Consider the following 21,917-nt stretch of genomic DNA (forward strand, 5'->3'; position numbering starts at 1 on the left):
GGAGTGGGGCGTTTGCACGTCTGGCTTTCACCCTCAAGTACTGTCACGTTCCCACGCCAGGGATGTTTCTGGGTGTTGAGAAGACAAAGGGAGCATAGGATGAGGGTTAGCAACTTCGGCGAGGTATGCTTTGGAAAACGGGTGATGTAGTAACACGTGCCCTGGGGTCGCCGAGACCTGGAAGGTCCCTGCGCGCAGGAGGGGCTCAGGATGGACACAGGATGTGACTTGAATCTTGAAGGATGGGTAGAGTTTTGGAAGAGAGGAAAAGCATGTGAGGTTGGAACAAGAGTTGAGGGCAAAGTCACAGACTCTGGTAAAAGTGTGTGTTGTGAGGACCAACCTGGGAAGAACTGGGCGGGGGGGGCGGGTGACCTCCCATTGCTAATGGTGCCAGAAGCCCTGCCCAGCCCTCCCCAGTCTCCCTCCCTCCCGTTCCCCGGGCCAGTACGCTTAATTACCGTGCCTCTGTGCATGCTGTTCCCTCTTTTTTCTCTCTGTTCCTGGCCACCCTCCACCCCAGTGACAGTCCTGCCTGTTCACCGGAGCCCAGCTCATCACAGCCTTCTCTGCCCACCGCAAGAGGCACTCGTTCTTACTGAGCTCCCAAAGCAGCTTGTATTGTGCCTTTTCTTGGCTCTTCTGGCTCCCACAAGCATCACAGGCTGGACTTGGGGGCCTGTTAGCTGGGTGTGGGGTGTGTGTGTCCGTCCACCCTTTAGCTTGTTCCCAGTGTAACTGGGAGGTGTTTTAAAAGCCCGTTTCCAGTTGGCTGTGTCGTAGAAAGCCAAGGCGACTTAGCCATCCAGGTAGGTGGTTTGCCCTTGAGTGAGCGCGCAGGGCTCTGAGCCTCCAGCTGTTTTCCTCTGGTTGCCTTTAGCCTAACCTAATCCGCTCCACTTGAAGAGCAGTGACTCAAGAGGGAAACTGCAAACCAAAGAGTGCATGCGGCTTCCTGGCTGATAGGAGATCCTGGCAGGGCCACTCCTGTGGGAGAGCGTGTGGGAGTGGGGTCGGGTGTGTAAGTCACGAGCTAAACAGCATGGGGTCCCCGAGGGGAAAACCGGAAGTGGTGGCAAACAAACAATCCATTCTCTGCCTTCAGGCGAACTTTCTGACCCCACGCAGAACCCCTTTAGCCGCCTGTGTCACATGCTCCCTGTTTCCATGTTCTCAGCAGCCCTGTGGAGTGAGTGATGCTCGGAGTGGCTGGACCACCTCTGGGTTGATGCTCTTCAGCCAGTGAATCTGAAGTGAGCATCCTCATCCTCACTTTGGAAACCTTCCAACGTATATTCTCGTCTAACTTGACTTGAAATCCTCCGGAGCCATGATTCAGCCTGTTGCAGGGGGCAGTCAGACTATGTAGGGCACCCGCTGACGCCTGGCCTCTTCCCACCTTCCTTCTTTGTTCACCTTCTGTCTTCCAGGATGAGGATGAGGAGGAAGGGGAGGGGGACAGGGGGGAGGAGGAGGGAGGGGGAGGGGGAGATGGAGGCGGGGAGGAGATGGAGGAGGAGGAGGAGGAGGGGTGGGAGGGCTATGGGAGGCGTTGCTGGGGCACCTTTCCACCCCCTACATCTGAATGTTGCTATAGCAACTGATAGGCCCTAGGAAGCCTGCCAAGTATTGTTTCTTTTCTCCGGTGGGGGGAAAGAAAACTGCTCTTGCCACCTCCGTGATGTGTATACCTAGGAAAGGCAGGGATTTGGAGAGTGGAAGGTGGAATATTTGGTGCACAGCTGGCGCATTTAGTCCCGGAGGGGACAGGATTCCACATGCGGCCATTTCAGGGGGTGGGTGATCGTCGCAGGAACGCTGTGTGAGTGACCTGTGTCTCCGGGCTGGTGGGGCCCTAGCCAGCAATCTCCCTTGCCCCCCGGCTCTCAGAGCAAGGTTCTCTGCAGGTGAGACAGGTGACAGCCAGGCAGCCTTGGGCGACGGGCTCCTGGAAACCTTACAAAGTAAAAAAGTTCTCAAACGCTGGCAGGTTTTGTAGGAGATGCGGCAGGGCAGAGTGGAAGAAATAGCACCGGCCTTGAGGCCAGACAGACAGACCTAGTCTGCCCCTGCTCCGCCCTCTACCCCTGGGAGGCCTCGGAAGAGTTCCGTGTCTCACCAGTGTCCAGTGTCTGAAAGGGGAAAATAAGTCCCCCTCTGTAGGGTCGCTGTGAGAACCGTAGATAGCTTGTGTAGAAAGCACACTGCTGCGACAGGCCGGCACACGGAGGTGCTCACTACTGTGAGGTACTAGTTACGGTAGTGACTGAAGACAGCCCTGACCTGGACGTACTCCATGTCTCCCAGCATCAGGACCAACTAGAAGCTTCTTAAAATACTCGCCTAAGCCAGTCTTTTGGGTTAGAATTTGCAAAGATAGGACCAAGGAATCTATATACTTTTTTTAAACTTCCCGGAGCATATATGGAATCCAAAAAAAAAAATGTTCTGAAAAACCTGGGGGCAGGACAGGAATAAAGACGCAGACGTAGAGAATGGACTTGAGGACACAGGGAGGGGGAAGGGTAAGCTGGGACGAAGTGAGAGAGTGGCATGGACATACATACACTACCAAATGTAAGATAGCTAGTGGGAGCAGCCACATAGCACAGGGAGATCAGCTCGGGGCTTTGTGACCATCTAGAGGGGTGGGATAGGGAGGGTGGGAGGGAGACGCAAGAGGGAGGGGATATGGGGACATATGTATATGTACAGCTGATTCACTTTGTTATAAGGCAGAAACTAACGCACCATTGTAAAGCAATTATACTCCAATAAAGATGTTTTAAAAAAAAAAAAAAAAAAACTTCCCCAAGCAACTCTGATGTCATGGGTCTGCGATTCCAGAGAGGAAATCCGTTTATTTGCTTGAGGATGAAGACTATAAACAGAGCTGGAGTTTTTCCCCTCTTCTTTCCCGTCCCACCAGCCCTTTTCATGCTACCTTTATTCTGCTTCTAAACCCCTAAGGCTTCCGGAGGAGATGGGACATGATGGAGGAGTAAACTCCAAAAGCTTCTGCTAAAATTATCTGCGTTTGGAAGCAGGGCCGTGTGATAAAGTGGCTGAAAGTCCTTTAATCAGGAAGCAAAACAGAAGTTCGACTCTTTCCTGAAAGCGAAATGCAGTCCCTCCGTGAGAGCTGGACCCTTTTTGCTCTCTGATGGGTTCTAAGCATGATACTGAAGGTGACTTGTACAATGGGCTGAAGCCTTAAATAGGAGTTTAGCATGCATGTGGCTGAAGTTTTTTTTCCGCATCCCACAGGAACGTGGCTGAAGAGTGGTCTCGGCCTCGTGCACCAGGAAGGCAGCCAGCTGACGTGGACATACATCGCCCCTCAGTTGGGGTACTGGGTGGCCGCCATGCCTCCTCCCAACCCAGGTAACAGGACCCCCGAAATCTGCAGTGATGGGAACCGATTCCTTTGAGGGTTCAGGCTAAGTGTGCTTTTGAAAGTGATGTCAGCAGGGAGATCACATCTTCCTTAAATATGGTTGAAAGTGTGAAAAAGCAAATGATGAGTCAAAGGTTTTTCCTGGGGGTTGGGGGAGCTCTGGTTGGAACTCTCCCATCCAGGATAAGAATAATGCATAGAAAATAGCCTTGTCTCGAATCTCTGTTTTGCTCAGACAGCTGCCGTAGGGAATTCTTAATCTAAAGCCCACAGAGGCGGGTCAGGCCTCCTCCCTAATTTCTGAAACAGCTGTGGCCTGGTGCAAGAGAAAAACGTAGTATAAGGCAGTCACCAGAGGGACCAGCAGAAAGTCACCGTTGGAGGCTTCTTGGGGCAAAAACCTTGATCGGGCATTTCTGAAAGGCTTAAAAGCAAACCTGTTTTATATCTAAAAGAATATTCATCTCCATTTAGAATATATGAATTAACTCATATTTTTCACTGAAGTTTAATTTCACAAATATTTTGACTAAAAGTTTGGGTTTTTTTTTAACCTAACCACCCTGAATTATCCCTAGGAGTATTCTAGAATTGCTTTTTTCAAAATAGTCACCTTAGGAGAAGTGTTTCCAGTGGATGACTTCCAGTACTCAAAATGCCTTTAGAACCTTTTTCCCCTGGACTGTCATCATTAGCGAAACTCTTCATAGGTGGCCAATCTTTTTGCTCAGAGGGTCCCTTTGCTTTTTCTTAGACACATCTAAAAGTCACCCACCTCCAAGGCTGGTGAATAAAGTAGGTAATTGAGCTAGGTCAAAATGTGCTATGATTAAAAGTTGTCTCGTCAATTAACCATGAAGGCAGTTCCAAAATGGGAGTCCAGAATACTTTACCAATGGAATCATCACTGGGATGAACACTTAGACTCCCAAAGTAACTAATCTGATGGAGGCCAACCCTAGATGGGTGTTGAAAAATCAGTTACATTTACTTTATAGTCCAATCCTGGGAAAATGTACACTTCACATCTGGGTTATAAGAGTATGCATTTCCCTTTACCATATGGTTCTTGTAGCCACGTAGGCATGAACCAGCTACAGAAATGCCTCAGTCTCCAAATCTGAAATATAAGAGTATGCATTTCCCTTTACCATATGGTTCTTGTAGCCACGTAGGCATGAACCAGCTACAGAAATGCCTCAGTCTCCAAATCTGAAATATAAGAGTATGCATTTCCCTTTACCATATGGTTCTTGTAGCCACGTAGGCATGAACCAGCTACAGAAATGCCTCAGTCTCCAAATCTGAAATATCTAGAATATGTTTATGAGTAAGGTAAGAAAGAAAAAAAAGTCCTTAAGTACCAAAGTAGAGACCACAAAGCCCGTACATTAAAGTTAACTTTTGTTTTAGATCTATTTCAAAGAACCATGGCGATCGGTGTTCCTATCATGCGACAGATGAATAGATACTTTTGTAAAGAGGGGAAGAAGAACTGCTAGATGTAGGTCGACCCAAGCTTCCTGAGAGCAGTGAAGGAAGAGACAAAAAGCCATAAAAAGCACACATAGTACAGCCCTGACGGCACTTAACGTGGAAATATGTATGTTGGTAACCCCCCAGCCATCACTTATATTAAAACAAATTACAGTGATGCTGTGCTTTTGTGAGCCCAAAACCAACAAGAAAATAGAGTTTTCTCTTTCATTCTCTGGTTAAGAAGGAAATGAAGTATGACTGTGAGGTTTATCAAGATTTCCACTGGCAGAAGTTAATTAAAATAATAGCATTTTTAAGTACTTAAAAGGACCAAGCTTCAGTTATTTGGAAATGATTTTTATGTGTACCCCAGATTTCTTGGTGACCCCTGCCAAGGCATTACCTATGTCTGTGGGGTTGTCTCTGTGTCAAAAAAAAAAAAAAAAAAAAAAAGTTTCTCTGAACAATTAAGGCGGTAGATAGTTGTCAGTAATTTTTCCAACTTTTGTAAATATTCACCCTCGCCCCATTGAAATGATTTGTAATTGGGAGAGAACGATGTCATCTTTTGAACTTAAGTAATGTCACTATTTTCAAAAATCCACAAGTCTCCTTGGACTTATCTAGCTTTTAAGAGATTTTTGAAGAAATCTGTCCCTTAGAATATAAAAAATCAATCAATAAATGGGTGTTTATGGTGTTTAGTGATCATAACCATGCTCCTCTGACGTAATGTATGATATAACCACATTCCTTCCTTCCCATCTTTTGGAGCACTGCCAAGATACCTGGACACCAATAGGTGCCCCAGTATTGTAATTTGGGGAGGTTTTCGTTATTGCTGTCAATCCATTGTTGGCAACATTTAGATTCTTACTACTGTTGAACATAAGGAGTAAGTTAAACTACCTCTTGGGATTCTAATGTAAATTAAATCCCAATTTAATTTAATGGATTCTCATGGATTTTAATGTAGATTAAAAAGAAAATATGTTTACCTCTGATCACCTTGTCTGTAAGTTCTGGAAAGGTCTGTTGCCACATCAGGTTAGCCATTTTGAACAGATACTAGAGAGAAAGATGTTATTTTTTAAAAACGGGAGACATTTTAGAAACCCTTGATAGCCCTGTCATAAGCTGCGGATTATTTTTTTTAAGTCATAGAAATTTATTTCATACATTTCAACTGATTCATTTAGGCCAAGGGTTTAGGCCAATGATTACACAGTAATCATTGCCCAGGGAAAGTGAGAATCAAATTTCATGACTTTTTTTTTTTTTCTTCTGCAGTATCATAAAATCCCCAGGTCTTCAGGCCATGTCTCTGAATGGATGAGTCCCCCTCATTATATGATCATGCATCTAGTTTTCTTTTATTAAACGATCACATATTTAGAATGATGAAAATGGTACCCAGTGCTAAGGAAGGACCCTGGACACTGCATAGAATTTGAGTATTCGGAGTGCTCTAGTGATGGTTTGGGTAATCCCTTTTCACTGAGGGAAGTTACGGTGATGCTGCAGGTACATCATCTAAAGGGTGTTTGCATCTGTCCGCCGCTCCACACCCCAGACAGTAAGAGCAAGAAAAACATCACGCTCTCAGTTCATTTCCCCTCTTTTTATTTAAAGGTTTTCACAAATCTCAAATGCTCTTTTCTGACTTTTTAGGTCCCGTTGTCACACAGGACATCGCCACGTATCACACGGTGTTTCTTTTGGCCATCTTGGGAGGAATGGCTTTCATTCTTTTGGTTTTGCTGTGTCTCCTTTTATATTATTGCAGGTAAAGTTTTACCACTGAGGCACTGTCTTTTTTAATTTGGAATTTCTTGCACAAGCATTGAAATCGAGGTCCTTTTCTGAGCCGAGGTTCTTTTTTTCTCATGAAAAAGTACCTAAGAACTGAACACCTGTCACGTAAGTTGCAAACGAAGTGGGAGGCACACTGTGTAAAATGTTTCTTAGAAGGGCGGTCCCAAAAAAATAAGTTGTCATGATTCATTCAGAATAGTCCTAAATGGTAATGAAGAGATGATATTCTCAAGGACAGAGCAGAACTATTCTTATTTTGATGCCTCATCTGATCGACTTGCAAGAATGTTTATCGTCGACTCTGCTTTTGAATGGATAACTTGGATGTACTTGGGGTAAAATCTGCACATTGCGACCCTCAGAATCAAACTAGGGCTGAGGGTGCGGGGTGAGAAGGTCTCTGGCTGCCAATTCATTGTGTTGTCTTGTTTCTTCCTGTGGGAATTGAGAATTAGGTTTCGACTTGAACCTTCACTGTTCTGAGAATCTTTAATCTTGGGGTTTGTATCTTTGATTGTAGGCGGAAGTGCTTGAAACCCCGCCAGCACCATAGAAAACTGCAACTTCCTGCCACCCTGGAGAGTTCCAAAAGGGATCAGTCAACTTCCATGTCACACATCAACCTGCTGTTTTCTCGGCGGGAATCAGAATTCCCTGGCCCGCTCTCCGTCACCAGCCAGGGCCGCCCCCCGGACGCCCCGGGCTCAAAGGAGCTGATGAGTGGAGTCCATTTAGAGATGATGTCTTCCAGCGGGGAGGTGGACATGCACACGCCCATGCTGAAGCTCTCCTACAGCACCTCGCAGGAGTTCAGCTCTCGGGAGGAACTCCTGTCTCACAAGGAGGAGGATAAAAGCCAAATCTCCTTTGACAACCTGACACCGAGTGGGACGTTGGGAAAAGACTACTGTAAGTCGGTGGAGATTTTCCCCTTAAAGGCCAGGAAATCTGTGGAAAGGGAAGGCTATGAGTCCCCCGGCAACAGTGACTACAGGAGGAATTACAATGCCATGCTCTCGCAGCCTTTATTTGAAAAGCAAGACAGAGACGGTCAGGCCTCCGTGACCCACATTTCCACAGGAAGTAAGCTCACCATGCAGGAACACATGTACCCCGCGCCTTCATCTCCGGAGAAAGACCAGCTGATGGAGCGCAGACCTACTGAATGTATGATGTCGCGATCAGTAGACCACCTGGAGAGACCTACCTCTTTCCCGCGGCCCGGCCAGCTGATCTGCTGTAGTTCCGTGGACCAGGTCAATGACAGCGTTTACAGGAAAGTACTACCTGCCTTGGTCATCCCGGCTCATTACATGAAACTCCCAGGGGACCATTCGTATGTGGGCCAGCCCCTGGTCGTCCCAGCCGACCAGCAGCTCGAGATCGAAAGACTGCAGGCCGAGCTCTCCAGCCCTCACGCGGGCATCTTCCCACACGCCTCCTCACAGATCCAGGCCCAGCCCTTATCTTGCCAGGCCATCTCGCAGCAGCACCTGCAGGACGCGGGCACCCGGGAGTGGACCCCGCAGAATGCGTCCATGTCCGAGTCCCTCTCCATCCCGGCATCCCTGAACGACGCGGCCTTGGCGCAGATGAACAGCGAGGTCCAGCTCCTGACCGAAAAAGCGCTGTTGGAACTTGGGGGTGGGAAGCCCCTTCCCCACCCCCGGGCCTGGTTCGTGTCCCTGGACGGCCGGTCCAATGCACATGTCAGACATTCCTACATTGATCTCCAAAGAGCTGGGAGGAACGGAAGCAATGATGCCAGTTTGGATTCTGGCGTGGATATGAATGAACCCAAATCTGCCCGGAAGGGAAGAGGAGACCCCTTGTCTCTGCCGCAGAACCGCCCACCGGTCCAGGAGCATGCGCAGAAAGAGCCGCGGGCCGCGGACGGCTCGGCCTACACGCAGCTCGTGTACCTGGACGACATGGACCAGAGCGGCAGCGAGGGCGGCACCGCGGTCGGGACGCCTGAGGACAGTGCCCTGCGGTGCCTGCTGGACGGCTCCAGCCGGAGAAGCGGCGGCCAGCTGCCCAGCCTGCAGGAGGAGACGACGAAACGAACCTCGGACGTGCCCCCGGCGCCATCGGCCAGTCCCGACCAGAGGCGATCCGCTCAGGAGGACGAGGACGACGAAGACGACGACGACGACCAGGGCGAAGGCAAGAAGAGCCCGTGGCAGAAACGGGAGGAGCGACCCCTGATGGCGTTCAACATCAAATGAGCGGCCCGAGCCGCCCAGGGGGGGACTGGAATCCAGTTGAGTTGCCAAAAATTCTTTCTTACGGAAGCGCCGACCTGTTTGCGGAGGAAGTGGAACCACGTCCGCCGTGGGAAGTGGACTTTTTTTCTGCAATTACCGTTTGCTGTCAAAGTGTTTGGAAGTAAAGTTCTTACTCGGAAGAAAGAATGCGTCGCCTCCAGGGAGATGGCCGAACGGAGTGTCTGAATGTCCGCGTCGTTCCCAGTACTTGATGTGTCCACCCCCGAGGACACCAAAAAACCACACGTGATGTCGCTGGGTTCTGATGATAACCTCAGTTCTCCCGCAGATTCTGGGAACCGATGAAACTCTTGTTGCATTGCTTGAATCCATTCTATCACAATAATGCTCCTGTGAAGTTATTATGGAGAAATTAGCTTGGCACTTAGTGTCTGGAGGTATGCATTATCTCAAAGGAAAACTATGCATCGCTGCTTCGTGGTCTTACTTTGCTTAGATTGTTGCTTTGGCTAGGTTTCGTTTCCGATTTGCTTTTGTTAAACACATACACGCGCGTGCGCACACACACACACACACACAATTTGGTTGTAAGGAATTTATTCCTTCGTTTTCACCTGTTCTGCTTCCCGGTGGTTTATTTCGGTATCTCCTTTCAGGAACTTCTGAGTGTCACCTCTGAACATCCAAGCCTCTTAATGAAATCGTACTGAAGTTTTTATCAGCTGCCAGTCCTTCACTTCTGGTCCCATTAACTCCAAGTGCCTTTTTTACAGTGACAACAGACAGTCCCTTACTTTGCTTTTTTTCGTTTGTTTTTCTTAACTTCTTTAATTGAACTGCCTGGATTTTATAAAGTTATGAAACGATCCCCCTTTTCTTTCAACTGCATGCCGCCAAGTGCCCATTCGTGCTCCGAATCCTCATTTCAGCTCAGTGTATTCTCTCGTTCTCACGTGTGACGTGGATTCTGTTTAGCTAAGCGAGCCTAGAGGACACTTTAGTGATCCCCTTTCCTCCGCCATCCTTTTGGCCACTAGGCACCATTATGGTTTTATTGGCTGTTTGTATATACGGTTACGTATTAACTCTGGAATCCTATGGGCTGATCTTGCTCACCAAACACGGAGTATGGGCTGAGCAAGTAGACTGAATGTGACTATTAAACAAATCTTATGTACTATCCAAAAGTGCCAGAATGACTCTTCTGTGCATTCTCCTTAAAGAGCTGCTTGGTTATCCAAAAATGAAAACTCAGAATAAACTAAAAAAAAAAAACAAAACGTGTCTTGTGGTCCTTTTCATTCATTCTGAGCCATAATTGGTTTTAGAGTTGCCATTAAGAATTCTCTCTTCATCCCTTGGCAGTCTGGAAGGCCAGTTGTTGGATTTATATTCAAAGACGAACACATGGGGGGAGGGATAAACTGGGAGATTGGGATTGACATATACACACTGCTATATATAAAATAGATAACTAATAATGCCCTACTGTATAGCACAGGGAACTCTTCTCAATACTCTGTAATGGCCTATATGGGAAAATAATCTAAGAAAGAGTGGATATATGTATACGTATAACCGATTCACTTTGCTGTACAGGAGAACTAACACAACGTTGTAAATCAACTATACTCCAATAAAAAGTAAACAAACAAAAAAGACTAACACATTGATGCCTACGAATTGACATGATGGTTAAATCCTAAAAATCAACCTTGCTGTTTAATTTCATTCAAGAATACAAGGTAACGTTTTATTGTGTTTACGCACTTTACAAAAAACTACTGTTTTCTTTTATGTTCAGTATTGATCCAGCTTCAAAAATATGTCGTTCAAATGACCAGAACCATCCCCGATGTGTGAAACTATTAATCAAAATCATTACTGGAGCCGTCAGAATATAGCACAGATTGGTGGAAATAAATTAAGCTAGCTAGCTTCGTTATAAAATCTTTATTCATGCATTTCACACAGGCAGAAAAATGAGTCAAGCTGATTTTTACGATTTTAATTTTCAAATGCTGATGTCTAGTGTTTTGCTTTTAAAATGGTTGAGAGAGTGCCTGACAGTGTTGACGCATCTGAATGGATGGGAGTCTGGAGTTTAACAAGTGACTGTTTGGGAGTGAACATTCTCACCAATAGGTGGCAGGTGAACCCTGGCGGATGCCACTAAAATTCCAGGTAAGAACCACTTGTCTCTCTCCGAAGGAGAAGTAGGCGGCCTCTCCCAGCATACCCAGGTCAGGCATGGGTGATGGGGGAATGCCAGAAGGTCCCCACCCCTTTGCCACGCTGCTAATGCCATAATCTCCTTAAAGCATTAGTTTCCAGAAGAGCCTCGTTTACAGTGCATGTTACGTGTGACTTGTAAGTGTTACCTGTTAGTACTGATGATGGGAGATTCAGCAGGAAGACTGGGGAGGGGCTTTTCTGATTCCTTCTCACTAGATGGGACATACCTGGGACGACCAGGATTATGGAAGGTGTGGAGCAGCCAGCAGTGGTCACGAGACGCTATGTCCCTAGAAAGACAAGACAGTGGGTTTGCCAAAGGGAAATTGGTTCTGCCGAAGATGAAGCTCACTCGTTTTACGCTCGTCCAAAAGGAGGCTCAGAGGCTAATGTTTTTGCTCGGGGAGCCAAGATTGGTCACCAGACTAGAGTTGTCTGAAAAGGGCACCCTAACTGTGTGGACTTTAAACATTGTATTTATCTTTTCATCACAGTGTTGCGTGTTCCGAATCAGTTATACTGTGTGAAGAACTAAAACCTTCAAAAGCACCTTGCTTATGCCACCTAGTGGTGAGTTTTCACCTGCCTCTTAAGGAGACTTTAGTCAAACAGCTCTCTGCGGCCAGGTCTGGGAAGACAGGTGAGTGTGTACAGGGATGCCTCAGATGCTGCTTCTGAACCCCTGGTGAGATGAGTGAGGAGATGGGGCTGACGTTTGTTGAGTCTCTACCTGGAAACATTATGTTGGAAACAATAATGCATTCAATTCTCAAAATCTTGTGAGGTTTATTTCATTTTTTTTACATCTAACTACATGGAGGCTGGGGGTTAAGTAATCGAGGTCACTCAGCTAGAATCGGGTGTGTCACTTACATGCCAGCTCTCTGGAAACGAATGCATTTAAGTTAAAAATGTATTACAAATCATAATAAAATGCATAATTGTCAATTCCATTTGATAATTCATTCTCACAGAATGCTTTTGTTGATTTCAGTCAGAGCCAACCTGTTGCAATTGACAGAAGGATGTAGTTGTGACATAAACACTTGTTGATTTTTTTTACATTAATGATTAATTAATGTAACTGAAACAACGAAGATACATGTCAGAACTTCACTCAGTGATCAATCATGGAGTGACTTCTTTGCTGGATCATAATAGTTTTTGAACCCTGTAAGAATAATTCCTTGATTTTTTGTGTGTGTTACTGGCAATGTAATGGCTCCAGACATGATACAGTTCTAAGTTTAGTCTGCACTATTAACTTTTCTCCATCGCTTTCTTAAATCTGTACAATCAACAAATCAAGCTCTGATTTGTAGCATTTGTCCATATCCACGGTGTAAATATTCCCATGTGGCCAGTTTCAAGCAACTAAAGTGACATCACCTCACACACAAGTTGGGAGAGATGCACAGTAGCACATAGTTATATTTGCACCGAACAGATACACTAGAGATAAATAACCTCAGAGCATAGTCAAATATAAGTTAATCCTTATCATGTGGCGATTCCATATTGTCGAACCTGCCTGTTTGCTAAAATTTATTTGTAACCCCGAAATCACTCCTCACTGGGATTTCGAGATCATTCACAGACAAGCACAGAGCAATGAAAAATCTGAGTTGCCCAACACACATGTTCCCAGCCAAGGCTGAACTGGGCGACGCTTTGCCTTCTTGTTTCAGCTCTCAGACTGTAAATAAGTGTCCCTAGTTTACAGTCCGCTTATTGCCACATTTTCTGCAGTTCTGTGCTTTTTGTTGGTGATTTTGCTGCTGAAAACAGCCCCCAAGCATTGTGCTGAAGCGCTGTTTAGCTTTCCTAAGTGCGAGAAGGCTGTGATGTGCCTGGTGTAGAGAGTAGGTGTGTTAGCTAAGCTTTGTTCAGGGCGTGAGTCAGAGCACTCCACGGGCCACTAGCAAGAAGGTAGGAGCCTGGGAACAAAGTCTGCTTGACTCCAGAGCCTGGTCTCTAGCTTTATGAAGCTTCACATTGAAACCCCTAGTTAGAACGGAAAATTTGAGGTGCAGTTGTTTTCCAAGCTGTAGTGTAACTCAGAGTTAAAGATGGGCAGTGTTCACTGGGAAAAGAACCAGGTATCTTCTTGTGGTTTGGGTCTGGCTGCAGGACTTGGAGGAATTTGTGAAAGAAATGAATTTATGTGCCCTAAACCATGCTGGGAGATATGCAACATCATTTAAATGACAGAGACCCTGTGCTTTAGGGAACTTTATTTAGTATAAACTAACACAGATAATGCTAAAACAGTGAGGCAAAGTGCCCAAGAAAATGAGACTGGAACCAAAAAGGAAATAGACCATAAAACCTAAAAATAATCCAGCCACAAGTATGATAAACTCTATGATTTCTTGTGTTCATCCTCCTAAACTTTTACTTTTTCAGACCCTCTGTATTTGGAGGGCAAGGAGATAAAAATGAGTACAGTTAAAGGTAGATGTGTGTGGTGACTTTTCAACTATTTCATAGTTCCACAGTTGTTTTTTTGTCTTTAGAGTTTTTTTTAATTGAGGTATAATTGACATACAACATTATATTATTTTCAGTTGTTCAACATAATGATTCCATATTCATATATATTGCAAAATGGTCACCACAAATTAAGTGTAGTTAACATCTGTCACCATACGTAGTTATAGAATTTTTTTCTTGTGAAAAGAACTTTCGGGACTCACCTGGTGGCACAGTGGTTAAGAATCTGCCTGCCAATGCAGGGGACACAGTTTCGATCCCTAGTCTGGGAAGATCCCACATGCCGTGGAGCAACTAAGCCCGTGAGCCACAACTACTGAGCCTGCGCTCTAGAGCCCGCGAGCCACAACTACTGAAGCCTGTGCACCAAGAGCCCGTGCTCCACAGCAAGAGAAGCCACCGCAATGAGAAGCCCGCATACCACAATGAAGAGTAGTCCCTGCTCACGGCAACTAGGGAAAGCCCGCGCGCAGCAACAAAGACCCAACACAGCCAAAAATAAATAAATAAATAAATTAAAAAAAAAAAAAAAGAACCTGACTTATTTATTTATTTATCTATTTATTTATTTTATTTTTTTATTTTTTTGCGGTACACGGGCCTCTCACTGTTGTGGCCTCTCCCGTTGCGGAGCACAGGCTCCAGACACGCAGGCTCAGTGGCCATGGCTCACGGGCCCAGCCGCTCTGCGGCACGTGGGATCTTCCCGGACCGGGGCACGAACCCGCGCCCCCTGCATCAACAGGCAGACTCTCAACCACTGTGCCACCAGGGAAACCCCCTGACTTATTTACCTTATAACTAGAAGTTTTCAGTTTCTTTAGGTGAAATGGAAATTTCAACCCCCTTTTTTTCCCCCTGCAAACTGTATTTTCAAAGCTGTGGCTATAAATACACACCAATATCCCTGATAAGTGTTTTTATCATTCTTTACAGAGATTGTAACTTGTTTAATGCTGGTATTCTGGTACCTGAAAAATGACTAGTAATTCCTGTAAGGCTGTTTCACCTCAGCAGGATCAGCAGGCATTAGAGTCCCTGAGAATGTGGAACATAGAAGAGCCTTGATAATCTCACACAGGAGGAAATGGAGCCAAGAGTATTGGGATGACTTCCCCCACGCAGGCAGTGAGAGACCACATGGGGTGTCTTGGTCTGTTCTGGCTGCTACAAAATACCATAGACTGAGTGGCTTATAAACAACAAACATTTATTTCTCACAGTTCTAGAGGCCACAAGTCCAAGATCAGGGCACCAGCATGGTTGGGTGAGGACCCTTTTCCTGATTCACCTTGTTGCCACCTCACAATGTGGAAGAGGGTAGGCAGCTGTGTGGGGCCTCCTTTACGAGGGCACTAATCCCGTTCATGAGGGCTCCACCCTCATGACCTAATCACCCCCAAAGGTCCCACCTCCTAATACCATCATCACCTTGGGCTTTAGGATTCCAACGTATGAATCTGGGGAGGACACAAACATTCAGGCCATAGCATGAGACAGGGCCCCATCTCCCGACCCCTGGCTCTGTGTGTGTCCACCTCCTCAGATGGCTTCCCCACGCACTGCTCTTCCTGGCAGCTCTTCTGTACCGTCTGCCATCTGTTCACATTCCATGTACAATAGATACGCAATATCCAGAATAGAAGGCATTGTAAGCCATGCTAAGTATTAAAATTTCAGGGCCGTGGGAAGAACCCTGGATTTGGATGCAGAACACCTGGGCATCAGACCTGACGCTATGAATGAGACAGGTGATTAGCTTCAAGGACTGCAGAAGAGGGATGGTGGTACCTTGGCTGCCAACCTCTCGGGAGGAGGAGGGGTGGGAGTTGAGTTCAAATGAGACAATGAATAATTAAAGTTCGTTGTAAAATGTAAGTTATGGTACAAATATAAATTGTGGCTCTTCCTAATTATTCTTTGAATCTTGTAGTTCCCTAATCCTGCTGCTACAATGTAACAATGATCTTTTTTTTTTTTTGTTATACCAGCAGCTTCGCCGCTGGTTTTTAGGAAAATGGTAGACAGAACAACAGGATCTTCTTCTTTCCCGTGCTTACTGCGTCCCACAGCCTTCAGTGGAGTGATCCCTCTCTTTGCACAAGTAAGATGATTTGCCAGGTATTTGACATAAACCAGGGAGCTCAGTGAAGACGCAGCCTCCTTACACGGTGGTCTCGAAACATGTATGAAGACATGCTTACAAGACAATAACATTGGGGTAGGTGCCCAATAACCCTAAATTATTTGCTACTGGCCACAAAGATAAATACCTTTGCAAAACGCAGCAGCAGCCTCTTCATCCCTTAATTTAGTTGCTCATGTGCTTGTTACCTGAGAACAGTGGTGCTCAAACCCAGAAGCACAGTAGCATCACCTGGGAGCTGGAAAACGTACTCAAGTATTTTGGCCTCACCACAGACCAATCAGAATCAGAATCTCTGCAGGGGAAACCTGGCACTGATATTAAAAGAGAAAAAGAAAAACAACAATTCCGCAACTGATTCTGATACTGTCAGGCTTGTAAACCACTGCCTTAGAAATTCTGAAGATACATCACGGTTTCATAGCGCCTTCTGTTGGGCAGCTCTGAGAGTGATGAAAACAAAGGGGAAAACCCCTTTGTTTCTAGGGTAGGTTAGCATCCCTGTCCTAGATTTGCAGTTGAGACTGGCAAACGCAGTCAATAACAGTCCCCCCAGCTGAGCGGCACATGCCTAAGAGATGTGACCAGGGCTCTTCTCTGCTTTGTTCACACTGTCAAAAATCTAAATGTTGACAACGCCTAGGCACTGTCATCTATCCTGCCCAGGGGTAACTACACATACCCATTATTATCACAACCATGGCTATTTCAGAGTACTGCCTGTGAAGGATTCCCATGGCTATATCAGCAGCCAAATCTGCTATTGAAACTCAGACTCAGTTTCTAACTGCTGACCGTGCATCTCCATCCAGATGACCCTCAAGCACCTAAACCAACTTGTCCCAAGGTGGAATCATCATGTATCATCCCATGAACCTCCCTGCCTGCCCCCCACCAAAAAAAAAAAAAAAAAGCCCAGTTCTCCTACTTTCCTCCCACATCTGCCACCGCAGTGAAGAGCCTCACCATACACAATTTCCCCAGCCAGAAACCTCAGGGTCACCCTCCAAACCTCTGTCAACCTTACCACCTGGGTTTAGGCATCACATCCTATCAATTTCACCTGCTGTCAGGAAACAGTGTGAAAATTTCATGCTTCTGGCTGGCCAGGGCTTTCTGAGCAAGATTTACTGGCATCCTAGGTCTAAGGATACATGAATATAACCATTCCTTGGAAGACAAAGAGAGTGAATTACTCCAGAGAGATTTACAGATTTATCTCCCCTGGAGCCATTCATTCACTGATCTTCATTTACATTCATTATAACAGAGAAGGACCTTTCCTTCTCTTCCCAGAGAGGATTGTTTTAAAAGCTCCAAAATTGGACTTCCCTGGTGGCGCAATGGTTAAGAATCCGCCTGCCAATGCAGGGGACATGGGTTCGAGCCCTGGTCCGGGAAGATCCCATGTGCCGCGGAGCAGCTAAGCCCGTGCGCCACAACTACTGAGGCCACATGCCACAACTACTGAAGCCTGTGTGCCTAGGGCCCGTGCTCCGCAACAAGAGAAGCCACAGCAATGAGAAGCCCGCACACCACAACGAGGAGTAGCCCCTGCTCGCCACAACTAGAGAAAGCCCGCGCGCAGCAACGAAGACCCAGCACAGCCAAAAATAAAGTAAATAAAAGCTCCAAAATTCATAATTCAGGGATTCCTCTCCTGTAGTACAGAACCCCCTTTATATATGTGATGTGATATCTGCCCTCATCACATCCCCCAAGGGGTAAAATGAAGCATAATGCAAAGGTATTTTTAAAGTAAATAATAGATCAGCCTCTGATCCAAAACCTTGTTTTTGCTGTCAGGATAAAATACATAAAGACTTATCATATGCTAAGTATCTCCCAGACAGTCCCTCCTGTCCCCCCATCACCATTTCTAAGCGGCGGGGCTGTCACAGACCCCCTGTCTCCCACCCCACCCCTCACCACCCACGCCCACACTGCCACAAGTGTGATGTACAATCCAGTCATGTCACTTATATATCATAGTGTTGCAGATGACAGAAGCCAAACTCAAACTAGCATCAATTAAATGAGGGACTCCGTCATCATTAAAGGGAGCTTTGGGAGGTGGGTGAAATAAGGTTGTGATAGTGTGTTGTATGAAAAGGAATCTGTATTTGGTCTTCATCCCTGTTCCTGGCACAGAGCTCCTAAAACCCTTGGAATTTCTTAAGTGATGAGCGTGATAAAGGTGTCTTGTTATTCATAACAAACCCCTTTCAATCACACCTGAGGTTATGTTAGTGAAGTGACTTTGGGGCCAAAGCTAAAGATGGGGGTTGGTCACCAGGGGAGCCCACCCTGTGATTAGAGGGTTGGAACTTCCAGTCCCACCCCTAACCTTGGGAGAGGGGAGCAGGGCTGGAGGTTGCACTGATTGCCAACAGCCAATGGTGTAATCAACCGTGCCTACGCCATGACGGCTCCATAGAAACCCACAAGGAGGGGGGTCAGAGAGTTTCTAGGTTGGTGAATGTGTGGAGATTCGGGGAGAGTGCTGCACCCAGAGGGCATGGAAACTCCTTCCCCCCTTCCCCGCAGCTTGTCCTGTGCATCTCTTCCATCTGGCTGTCCCTGAGTTATATCCTTTTATAACAAACCAGTATTCTAGGAAGTAAAATATTTCTCTGAGTTCTGTGAGCCACTCTAGCAAATTAATGGAACCCAAGGCAGGGGTGGTGGGACCCCCTGGTGTATCGCCATTTGGTCAGAAGTACAGGTGACAACCTGGAGTGAGACTGGCATCTGAAGCGGGGGCGGTCTTGTGGGACCGAGCCCTTAACTCAGGAGATCTGATGCTATTTCCAGGTGGGTAGTGTTGGAATGGAGTTGAACTGTTGGACACCCAACTGGTGTTGGAGAATTGCTCGGTGGTGTTGACACCCACATACCAGAGTTGGTATCCAAACTGTGCAAGGGAACCAAACCACAACAGACAGAGTGTAATAATGATACCCCAAAACTGGGTTCACCTCTTGGTCAAGCCAAAAGATACAACCAAGCCAAAGAGCAGGAAAAGGAAGGATTTATTACCTGCAAAAGTAAGGGGAACACCAGGGATATTTCCTAAAGCAGTGTCTCCCCAAACAGCAAAATTGGGGAAGTTTTCAGGGTACATGCATATTCATGAAGGGGCTTGGGCACAGGAGAATTCATCATAGAACTGGGGTAAACGTTTGTTGACAGCATGCAGGCTCTAGTGGATTGAAGTCAGAGGGTCGGCAAAGGTCAGCATCCTCAGTCCTTAGGCTCTAGTTAGTCTGGTGGTTGAGTGCTCAAGGGGGGTTCGATCCTGCAAAACAGCTCAAGAATGTGCTTCAGGCTAATCTTTACCTTTGAAACAGAACTGGGAGTCTTTACAACTGATTTATTGTCCCCAGTATGGTTATCTCGCTGGGCTGCTAATAGCTATTTGTTCTTACATTCTTTTGTTCCCTTAAAATCATTAACTACTGAGACCTGTTCTGCAAGGGCAAGTGCTGTGACCAGGTTTAGATCACAGAACGGGTTAGGCCTAAAATGGCTTCTCTTATGTCAAAATGCCATGTCCGTTTCCCTTTCTCCTGGGACCCACTACCCTATCTGCCTGCAATCACAGCCCCATGAAGGGGTTCTTGTTTATAGACTGCTTTCATCATGCATGATCTTCTTTGATCACGACATCCCTGTCATCTAGCTAAAGCAGGTGATGTGAATCTACTTTGGCATCCAAAGATACAGAAAAGAACTGTTTTGCCCAAACAGTGGTAAAGACCCAGGATTTGAGCAGAAACCCAGACACTTCTCCCGGAAGTACAGTCCATATTCTCCCCGAAGCACCTGGCTGCCTCATAGAGACGAATTCAGGGATGGTCACAGAACTAACACTGAGTACCTGCTGTGTTCAGGTAAGATTCTAAGCACTCCTGTGGATCAACTCAGTGAATCCTCACCAGAATCTGCGAGATCAGTACTCTGTCATTTCACAGATGAGGAAACTAGAGAAGCAGAGAAACTTACCTTATGGACCTGTCGACTGAAAAAAATCCACAACTTAAAAGCTGAGAATTATGTTTTATTTGGCAGACTTGCTGAGGACTTAAGCCCAGGAGGCATCATCTCAGATGGCTCTGAGAGACCCCTCCAGAGAAGTAAGGGGAGAGCCAGGATATATAGGAGTTTTTGCAAAACAAACAAACAAACAGAAAACAGGTAGACAGACCATCAAAAGATTACTGTTCATTAAAAAAACCATACATGTCAAGTTAATGAATTTAGCACTTTTCTATGTGTGGGAAGATGCAAGAATATGGGTTCATTGAAATCATTCCTTTGATAAGCATCTTAACTATCTAGGGCCAATATCCTGCTTTTCTCCTCAGGGTGAATCCCCTCAGGGTGCACATTCAGGGGAGGCTGCAGTGGCTATGGCTTGATCCTTTGTTTACTGATGTGGCAGGCGACATATGCTCTCTGCCTTTCTGCAATGCTTATGAAATAGTGTTAACTGTCTTACGGGAAGCTAAAAATGTTGTTTCCCAGAATGCCAACAATTTGATAAAGAGTATAACAATTATAAACTCCTTCAAGAAACATGGCAGTGGTCACTGAGGTCCTAAGGGATCCTGTGAGCCTTAGAAAGATAACTTGATACTTATCCCCCAAGGGGGGAAATTTTGGAGTCCTGTGATATCAGTCACCCCTTAAAGGCCAGAAAAAGTAGGAAAGTAGGTTAAAGTGAGATCAAATGTACAGCAGCAAAAAATTCATGTTTGATGTACGGAGACACACAAAAGGGGAATCATGGTGATGAATATATCAGTAGAACTACTTGGAAATAGAGAATAGCTCAAATTGCATTGGAGATCAATTACATTTTTCCTTCAAAGGGGCCAGGAAGGACAGATTTTCATTCTCTTGAGTGAGAGAAGAAGAATGTAAACTATTTCTCAGGGAGGTTTTCCTTTTTCTAGATTGGGAGGTAAAAGAAAGCTGGAGAGAGGCATCTTCAGAGAAGGAGCTTCACGGAGGAGAGGTGATTCTTGGCCAGAGAGCACTTGGTGAGTCTCATGTGAAAGGGAGTTGTTTTTTTAAGTGGTTATTATCTTATAATACTAAAGTTAGCTTGTCTCCAGTGGGTATTGGAATGACACAGAGTATCAACAAATAAATAGCCAAATAGTCATTGTGAACTGCAATGAAATTTTTTTTTTTTTTTTTTTTTTGCTTTAAGATACGGAACATTTTTTTTTTTTACATCTTTACTGGAGTATAATTGCTTTACAATGGTGTTAGTTTCTGCTTTATAACAAAGTGAATCAGTTATACATATACATCTGTTCCCATATCTCTTCCCTCTTGCATCTCCCTCCCTCCCACCCTCCCTATCCCACCCCTCTAGGTGGTCACACACCACAGAGCTGATCTCCCTGTGCTATGCGGCTGCTTCCCACTAGCTATCTACCTTACGTTTGGTAGTGTATATATGTCCATGCCACTCTCTCACTTTGTCCCAGCTTACCCTTCCCTATCCCCATGTCCTCAAGTCCATTCTCTAGTAGGTCTGTGTCTTTATTCCTGTCCTGCCCCTAGGTTCTTCATGACATTTTTTTCTTAAATTCCATATATATGTGTTAGCATACGGTATTTGTCTTTCTCTTTCTGACTTACTTCACTCCGTATGACAGACTCTAGGTCCATCCACCTCATTACAAATAGCTCAATTTCATTTCTTTTTATGGCTGAGTAATATTCCATTGTATATATGTGCCACATCTTCTTTATCCATTCATCCGATGATGGACACTTAGGTTGTTTCCATCTCTGGGCTATTGTAAATAGAGCTGCAATGAACATTTTGGTACATGACTCTTTTTGAATTATGGTTTTCTTAGGGTATATGCCCAGTAGTGGGATTGCTGGGTCCTATGGTAGTCCTATTTGTAGTTTTTTAAGGAACCTCCATACTGTTCTCCATAGTGGCTGTACCAATTCACATTCCCACCAGCAGTGCAAGAGTGTTCCCTTTTCTCCACACCCCCTCCAGCATTTATTGTTTCTAGATTTTTTGATGATGGCCATTCTGACTGGTGTTAGATGATATCTCATTGTAGTTCTGATTTGCATTTCTCTAATGATT

The 21,917-nt window shown here is 45.7% G+C and overlaps 1 protein-coding gene across 1 annotated transcript in view; it reads left to right on the forward strand.

Annotated features, from left to right (window-relative positions):
* FAM171A1 (family with sequence similarity 171 member A1) overlaps window positions 1-10,244 on the forward strand; it is a 130,679-nt gene extending 120,435 nt beyond the window's left edge. The window contains exons 6-8 of the mRNA XM_081227880.1: window positions 3,268-3,384; window positions 6,548-6,662; window positions 7,212-10,244. Coding sequence (XP_081084006.1) covers window positions 3,268-3,384; window positions 6,548-6,662; window positions 7,212-8,919 — 1,940 coding nt within the window. The 3' untranslated portion in view covers window positions 8,920-10,244. The remainder of the gene's footprint in view (window positions 1-3,267; window positions 3,385-6,547; window positions 6,663-7,211) is intronic.
* Window positions 10,245-21,917: the final 11,673 nt, after the last annotated feature.

The sequence above is a fragment of the Mesoplodon bidens genome (assembly GCF_964165515.1).
Source record: "Mesoplodon bidens genome assembly, chromosome: 3".
Lineage (NCBI taxonomy): Eukaryota > Metazoa > Chordata > Mammalia > Artiodactyla > Ziphiidae > Mesoplodon > Mesoplodon bidens.